The 8,198-nt window shown below is 41.2% G+C and overlaps 1 protein-coding gene across 1 annotated transcript; it reads right to left on the bottom strand.

The window, feature by feature from the left end:
• Positions 1–226: 226 nt before the first annotated feature.
• Positions 227–7,979, bottom strand: LOC145815049 (uncharacterized). The gene is made up of 11 exons (XM_082911958.1): positions 7,836–7,979; positions 6,203–6,269; positions 5,975–6,075; positions 5,692–5,772; positions 5,096–5,167; positions 4,298–4,945; positions 3,290–4,204; positions 2,831–2,989; positions 2,170–2,415; positions 911–1,225; positions 227–754 (listed from the first exon to the last, which is right to left on the bottom strand). The coding sequence occupies exons 1-11, from the start codon at positions 7,977–7,979 to the stop codon at positions 227–229; spliced, it is 3,276 nt and encodes a 1,091-aa protein (XP_082768084.1).
• Between the last annotated feature and the right edge of the window lie 219 nt (positions 7,980–8,198).

Genomic DNA, 8,198 nt, shown 5'->3' with positions numbered 1-8,198 from the left:
CAAAACAAGTGTGTCCCTTCATTGGCGTAACCTTAATAAAGACACGGTTGCCTACTTCATATTCTCTTTCCCATCTACACACATCAACATAGCTTTTCTGTTGACTTTGAGCAGTTTTCAACCGTTGTCAAATTAACTTTACTTTCTCAGTAGTCTCTTGTACAAGTTCAGGTCCCAATAATGGTCTATCTCCAACTTCAGCCCAACAGATCAGTGACTGACATTTTCAGTCGTACAAAGCCTCGTAGGTTGCCATGTCAATGCTGGAGTGATAGCTGTTGTTGTATGCAAACTCAACCAAAGGCAAATGTGTCTCCCAATTTCCTTGGAAGTCCAATACATACATACGTAACATATCCTCAAGCGTCTGAATTGTCCTCTCTGATTGGCCATCCGTTTGGGGATGGTACGCACTGCTCAATCTTAACTCTATCCCCAGTGCTTTTTGCAAACTTTGCCAAAACCTCGAAGTAAACTTTGGATCTTTGTCTAATACGATAGATACAGGGACTCCATGCAATTTTACAATTTCATTCACATACAAAGTAGCCAACTTATCCACAGCATATGTCGCCTTAACAGGTAGAAAATGAGCGAATTTTGTCAATCGATCCACAATTACCCAAATAGAGTTCATACCTCTGTTGGAGCGAGGCAATCCAACTACGAAATCCATTGTGATATGTTCCCATTTCCACTTCGGTATAGGCAGTGGTTGGAGCAATCCTGCGGGTCGTTGATGTTCTGCCTTAACCTGTTGACATTGTTAACACTTAGATACGAATTCTGCGATTTCTCTTTTCATTCCCGGCCACCAGAAATTTCTCTTTAGTTCTTGATACATTTTCGTATTCCTCGGATGAATAGAGAATTTGGAATTGTGGGCTTCTTGGAGAGTTTGTTTCTTCACCTCACTGTCGTTAGGGACACATAACTGTCCTTGAAACTTAAGTATACCATCTTCAATATTGAACCCCGATCTAGGTTTGGATTCCCATTCATCCACCACTTTCTTGAGGAACTCAACTTGCAATTGTTTCTTCTTGATCTCTTCAACTAGTATCAGCTCACATACTACCGTTTCCTGTCTGGTGAGTAAACAGGCCAAGTTTCCCACAGATTTTCGACTAAGGGCATTGTTAGTTTTTCCAGGATGATAAATAATTTGCAAATTGTAATCCTTAATTAGCTCTAGCCACCTTCGCTGTCTCATGTTGAGCTCCTTCTGAGTAAAGAAATATTTTAGACTTTTATGATCCGTATATACCTCACACGTAGCGCCATGCAAATAGTGGCGCAAACTTTTCAATGTAAAGATCACTGCAGCCAATTCTAGGTCATGAGTCGGGTAACTCTTTTCATGCGGTCTTAGTTGACAGGACGCATAGGCAATTACTCTTCCATTTTGCATCAACACGCACCCCAAACCTTTATAAGAAGCATCACTGTAAACGGTAAAGCCATTTGTGCCAGAGGGTAAAGTGAGGATCGACGCCGTCACGAGTCTTGTCTTTAACTCCTAAAAAGCGGTCTCTCTTTGGTCAGTCCACTCAAATGATGCCCCCTTTTGTGTTAATTGAGTGAGTGGCAGAGCAATCTTGGAGAAGTCCTTCACAAATCGGCGATACTATCCAGCTAGTAGGAATGGCAACGGGGCGGGGCGGGGTCGGGGATCACCCTCCCCGTCCCCGATCCCCGATGGTGGAAACTCCCCCCGTCCCCGGTCCCGACCCCGACGGGGAGCTCATCACTGCCCCCGCCCCCGCCCCTTAATGGGGATCGGGTTTCCCCGACCCCGAAAAGTCCCCGACCAAAAGAGAAGAAAAAAAAAAAAATAGTTCCATGATTTCTTCAAACTACAACAACAACAACAACAACAACAACAATTATTAACAATGTTGATCATCACCATTAACAATCTCATGAGCTCAAAAATTTAAGATGTAACAAATGTAAATAAAAAAAAAATTCAGATCTAACAGATCTGTTGTTCATCACCATTAACAATCTGATGAGCTCAACAAAAAAAAAATAGATCTAACATATATATATATATATATATATTCAGATCAGATCAGATCATATATATATTGTTCATCACCAGATCAGATCACACGCACACACACACACAGATCTAACACACACACACACAGATCTAACACTGATCACCGTGGTGGGAGGAGGGAGAAGACGTCGGAGATGGGAGGATGAAGAAAGCGTCGGAGATGGGAGGAGGAGATCGCCGTAATGGGAGGAGGGATGGGAGGAGTCGCCGCCGCCACTGCCGACGCCATGACCGTGAGTGAGTAGCACCTGATGGGAGGAGTCGTGATGGGAGATAGGAGGAGGAGATCGCCGTAATGGAAGGAGCCGTGATAGGAGGAGGAGATCGCCATGACCGTGAGTGAATAGCACCTGCAGAGAGAGAGAGAGAGAAAGGAGAGACTGTGTATGTGTGTGAGGAGTGTGTTGACCAAGCCCTAACACATACACATATTATATATATATATATATAGATGGGGTAACTTAGTAATTTCCTGTCGGGGAACCGGGGCGGGGATCGGGGTCGGGGATCGGGGCCGGGGTCGGGCCGGGTTCGGAACTGAAATATGCATCCCCGTCCCCGGCCCGAATGTCATCGGGGATTAAAATTTTAATACCATCCCCGGCCCGTCGGGGGTATTTTCCGGGGAATAACCATTCAATTCGGGGTCGGGGGATCGGGTCCCCGTCGGGCCGGCTTCCAATTGCCATCTCTACCAGCTAGGCCCAAGAAACTGCGAACTTCAGTCACATTCGTTGGTCTCGGCCAATTTACAACGGCCTCTACCTTTTGTGGATCAATAGAGATGCCTTCTTTCGTTATCACATGTCCCATAAATGTCACACTATCCAGCCAAAATTCACATTTCGACAACTTAGCATACAATTTCTTCTCCCTCAACGTTTGAAGAGTAAGTCTCAAGTGGCGTTCATGTTCTTCCTTGCTCTTAGAATAGACCAAAATGTCATTGATAAAGACCACAATAAATTCATCAAGAAATGGCCTAAAAACTCTGTTCATTAAATCCATAAAAGTAGCTAGAGCATTAGTAACTCCGAAAAGCATAACAAGGAACTCATAGTGACCATATCTGGTTCAAAAAACAGTTTTCTCCACATCCTCAGCTTTAACTTTTAGTTGGTGATATTCATACTATAGGTCAATTTTAGAAAATACTTATGCCCCTTGTAGCTGGTCAAACAAATCGTCAATACATTGCAACAGGTATTTATTTTTGATTGTCACCTTATTCAATTCTCGATAATCAATACAGAGTCTCAAAGTTCCATCCTTCTTCTTGACAAATAGCACTAGAGCACCCCATGGGGAAACGCTAGGCCTGATAAATTTCTTAGTTAGTAGTTCTTGTAACTGAGTTTTCAACTCCTTTAATTCAGTAGTTGACATCTGATATGGGGTCTTAAAAATTGGTTGGGCACCTAGGACTACCTCAATGGTGAACTCGATTTCACTATCAATTAAATCCTCGGGCAAATCATCTGGAAACACATCTGAAAATTCCTCCACCACAGGAATACTACTCACGCCTGGTTTAGTAATAGGTGACATTGTTAGTACCGAACATAGAAATCCCTTGCACCCTTTATTAATCAACTTATTCGCTTCCATAGAGGAAATGAAATATGGGGGAGATATAACATTATTCCCCTTAAATGTAAGTTCGAGCCCTTTAGGTAAATGAAACACAACTTGTTTGGTTGAGCAATCAATTGTAGCGCAATACTTCGTTAACCAATCCATTCCCAATATAGCATCAAAACATGCAATGTCTAATGGAAACAAATCCACATTCAAATTCATGCCTCCAATGATAATCTCACATGCAGGATACACAGATGTACAGATCATAGTTTCCCCTGCCAGAGAGGTGACAACTAAGACGTAATTCATCGGTTCCAAAGGCCTAGATACTTTTGAAGCAAAAGCATAGGACACAAAAGAGTGCGTAGATCCCGAATCAATTAACACATGAGCATTCTGAGAACAGATAGGAAGGATACCTGACACAACCGTCTTTGTAGTCTGCACATCGCCCAGCACCAATGCAAAAACCCGTCCTTGCTTTAAAGTTTCTTTCCCCACAGCTGCTTTCGAATTTCCCTTTGGTGCTGACACTGATGCAGTTGAATTATCCCTTGACTAGCTTGTGCCTTGAGAAACCAAAGAACAGTCTTTAATCATATGGCCTGTTTTTTCACACCGGAAGCATACACCATAAATCCTACGACAAACTCCCTTATGTCTTTTTCCACACTCCGAGCAGATGGGTGTGTCATTCCCTTGACTTGAGTTAGTGAATGATCTTGTATTCTGTTTCTTGTTTGGTGGAGAATTGAAGTTGCTTCGACCCTTCTTAAAATTGGATCCCGACCTTTTCCCTTTCCATTCAACCACTAGTGCCTTTGCTTGTCTTAGCGCGGCTACATTTTCCTCCGCTATGATGGATCTATCTAAAACATCAACATATTTTCCTAATTTGAGTACATTAACTCGATCCAGAACTTCAACATCCAAACCACCTTCAAACTTTCTAGCTTTCTTATACTCAGTGTCTACCATATGTGGCGCATAGCGCGCAAGCTCAGTGAACTTAGCTTCATATTCCGTTACCGTCATTGTACCTTGCTTCAGTTGCTCAAATTCTATCACCTTGCGGTCTCTCACACACTGTGGGAAATATTTTTCATAAAAAACTTCTTCAAACTGTGCCCAAGCCATGGCAGTCTGCTGATTCCGAACAAGCATCCACCATCTTCTTGCTTCTTCTTGCAAAGTGAAAGTTGCTAGCAAAACTTTTTGTTCTTCAATATATGGGAATACCTCAAATAACTTTTCAATCTCCAAAGTCCAAGCTTCAACTTTTAGCAGTTCAAGGCCTCCCTAAAAGGTAGGCGATTTCAGCTTATTGAACTTCTGTGTCAGGGTGATGACGTCACCGTTGTTAGATGGCTCCACTAAAGTTGGTGGCAAAGGTGGAGGTGGGAAGGCCTGTCTCTATTGTTTTCTTAGTGCTTCTGTCAACAACTCTACCATTCGTTCTAATCGATACATCCTTGCATCAGAAGACTCGGATGTCTCTACAGGTCTTGTGTTTTCAATCGGCTAGAAACATAAACAGAAGGATAATAAACATAGGGCATATAGAGCTTATACATACATGATTATCGCAAAGGCATAGCGGATACACCACGCACACACACGCATGCAGATAATATGCCCTAATGTCTTTTCAAAGACATCCTATAGCTCATTTGGACGCTTGTGTGCGGTACAACTCGTGCTTTGATACCACTTTGTCACGACCAAAACCCGCCCCTACAGGTTTGGGGCCGTAACCGGCCAGTAATCTGTGACTACAGAAGGGCTAACTGAGTAAAGCAAATAAGTGAGGCTAGCGGAAGCTATGATGTAAGAAATCAAAATGTCCAATGAGCCTTGAATTTGCATGAGGCATAAACATTGCTATGCATTTATCTACTTAAGTTTGTCAACGAGACATTCAAAGGAGAAAAGTTACTTTCACCATTAATAACCATTGTGCCAGTGACAACCGATTAAAATAGAACATGCGAGTGGGTTACAAAAGGGTGGACACAGACCACCTCAAAACTCTATTAGGTGGGAACCTCACGGTGAGGCATGACAATTAGATTGACAAAAACCAGAGCATGACCGACGCCACTATGTCCCTTCCTGAGTTGGATCACCTACATGTCATATCAAAATATGAGCTAAAGCCCTGTGAATAACAACTGAATAAGGGATTGTGAACGATAATTATAATGATAACTGCAACATATACTGAACATGTTTATATAACATCTGAAAAGCACAACATAATGTGTAGTAGCTTAAAACAATAAATATCGGCAGCCTAGAAGACCGAACTGACGGTCAGAAAGACCTGACAAGCGGCCATGAAGACCGAATAGACGGTCGTGAAGACTGAAGATCAGATACAATGGTTAACACCGTAACAACAGGAGTTCCGTTAAATGGAACTAACGGGTCTGCAATCACACAAATGGTACCAAGATAGACAATGAAAACAGAGGTAGAACTAACAATCAATAACATAAAAAATTTCGGAGTACTGCGTAAATTTGAAGTGTAACAAAAAGACAATTAAAATCAAACATGTGCTTACAAGAGTGTTACTCATAGTGGGTCTCGTGATGCAGGTAACTGGAACTTGGTGTTTGACCTACATAAACAAATATAAGCACAGAACACTTAATTTTCCACATAACTAGCTAATGAGTTTCATTGCTTAAGCGTTGGTTGGTCTAAAGTCGTTCACCCATGTTAAATGCTTTTGTAATGCAAATAGACACCAATTAAAGATGTAAATTATGTTAATAGAGGCTTGAGAGTGGGGTAAATAACACAAAAAAAAAATGAAACTGAGGCTGCGAAGTTGCTGCACATGCGGAGGTCCTTGGCCGCACGTACGGGACCCCCTCCACACGTGCGCCCCTAAGTGCTTTTATTTCAGAATGCATCTTCCTTCACCCCTGTTTTCCGCATGTGTGGGCCTACGCGCTGCACGTGCGCTGATGATCTCCCACACGTGCAGGCTTCTTAGCCGCACGTGCGGTTTTGGGTATTCCAGAACCGAGTTTCTGCTCTGTTTTGGGGTTCCAAATTCCACAAAATCAAACTCAAAACATTCCAAGTTAAAGACCAAAATTTAACAATCGTATTATACAAACAATTTCCACGTTCCTCTCAAGAATAAAACTTTAAATTCAACCTCAAGCTCTAGAATTTCATCAACAACCTCAAAACTAGGTGGAACTCAATGGTTCAACAAAATTATAGAAACCTAACTTGAAGTCAAGCAAGATCAAATGGATGAGCTCTAATTTCTTCAAAATTTGGAGATTTCTTCTTGTTAGGGTTTATAACATAATTAACTACCTAAGCTTCTCATATTTCCTCATACCCTATGAGTTCAAGGTGAAAATTAGCTCTTATGCAAGAGATTAGAAAGAATTGGTACCTCAAAGAGTTAATTTAGTCAAGTTGCCTCAAGATTTCCTTTACCTCTTTCTCTTCTCTTCTTGCTCTCTAGAGCCCTCTCTCACACTTTTGTATCCCCCTTTCTTTTTTAGTTCAACACACACACACACACACACACACACACACACACACACACACACATACACACACACACACACACATATATATATATGTATATGTATATAAGAAAACAAGAAATCTTATAAGCATCTCCACTTAATATACTTAATGACATCATTTAAGTTAGAAATGCACTCATCAGAGGTTAACTAAACCTTTCCTTTTCTAATTCATGGTGAATAAGGCTCTATTATGGTGAATTAGGCTCTAAACACCTAGCCCATTAATTAATTCATAACTTCATGATTTTATGAACCAGACAGATCCTTTTCATAAAGAACGTATCTATTAGCAAGCATGATGCACATAAATAGGCATATAGAGTACATATAAAGACATAATCAAGATTTACCATAAAAGTAATAAGTAGGTAAGAGATAGGTGTTACAACTGGGAGGGTGCATTCTTCGCTCGAGCGATCAAACCTCGTTGTGTTTGGGCACTTGAGCAACACTTCTTGCACTCGAGAGGCCTGCCCGAATTCAGCAACTATAAAAGTCACTTATGGTCACATTTGGATCACTTTTCTCTCTCTCTTCTCTCTTCTTCCGCCATTGTTGAGCTTCCAAGCTCTTTCTACCCAGTTTTCATATGCTTTTATACATCTTTGACCCCTAGTTCCTTATACCAAAATGTAGAGCTCAACGAGGGCTTCCAGTTGATCGGAGCTGATCGTGCTTTCGTTGAAGTTGGATTTCAAGCTTTTTTCTATCCATTGCAAGAGGTAGGGATTCTTTTGTTCCTTTTCAATACTTCGTCTATAAATAGGCATGTGGTAGATTTTATTACATAAAAATTATGTCCATTATAGACTTCTTTGAAAATCATATAAGGGGATCAACAGTTTGAATGGTTGGAGTAGAAATCGGGAAATTGATTGTTGTTTGGGTTAATTGGAGGCTGGATTAGCTTGTGTATGTTGAAAAGGAGGAAAAACCCTAATTTCATATTTGACCTAATGAAATAAAAAGGGATAAAATTGAATAATGTT

Source organism: Camellia sinensis, chromosome 2 (assembly GCF_055761805.1).
Source record: "Camellia sinensis isolate YWXY chromosome 2, ASM5576180v1, whole genome shotgun sequence".
Lineage (NCBI taxonomy): Eukaryota > Viridiplantae > Streptophyta > Magnoliopsida > Ericales > Theaceae > Camellia > Camellia sinensis.
Note: the sequence above shows the minus strand (reverse complement) of the source record. Positions and strands in the feature narration are given on the sequence as shown.

Bases quoted from the DNA above. Each gene is read 5' to 3' on its own strand.
- LOC145815049 (XM_082911958.1), bottom strand. From the start codon at position 7,979: ATGCCTATTTATAGACGAAGTATTGAAAAGGAACAAAAGAATCCCTAC. The intron at 5,773-5,974 runs GTCAGGTCTTTC...TATGACATGTAG, and splicing joins TTCGGTCTTCATGGCCGCTT to GTGATCCAACTCAGGAAGGG. The intron at 1,226-2,169 runs GTGATCAGTGTT...TTCTTTACTCAG, and splicing joins TTCTCCCTCCTCCCACCACG to AAGGAGCTCAACATGAGACA.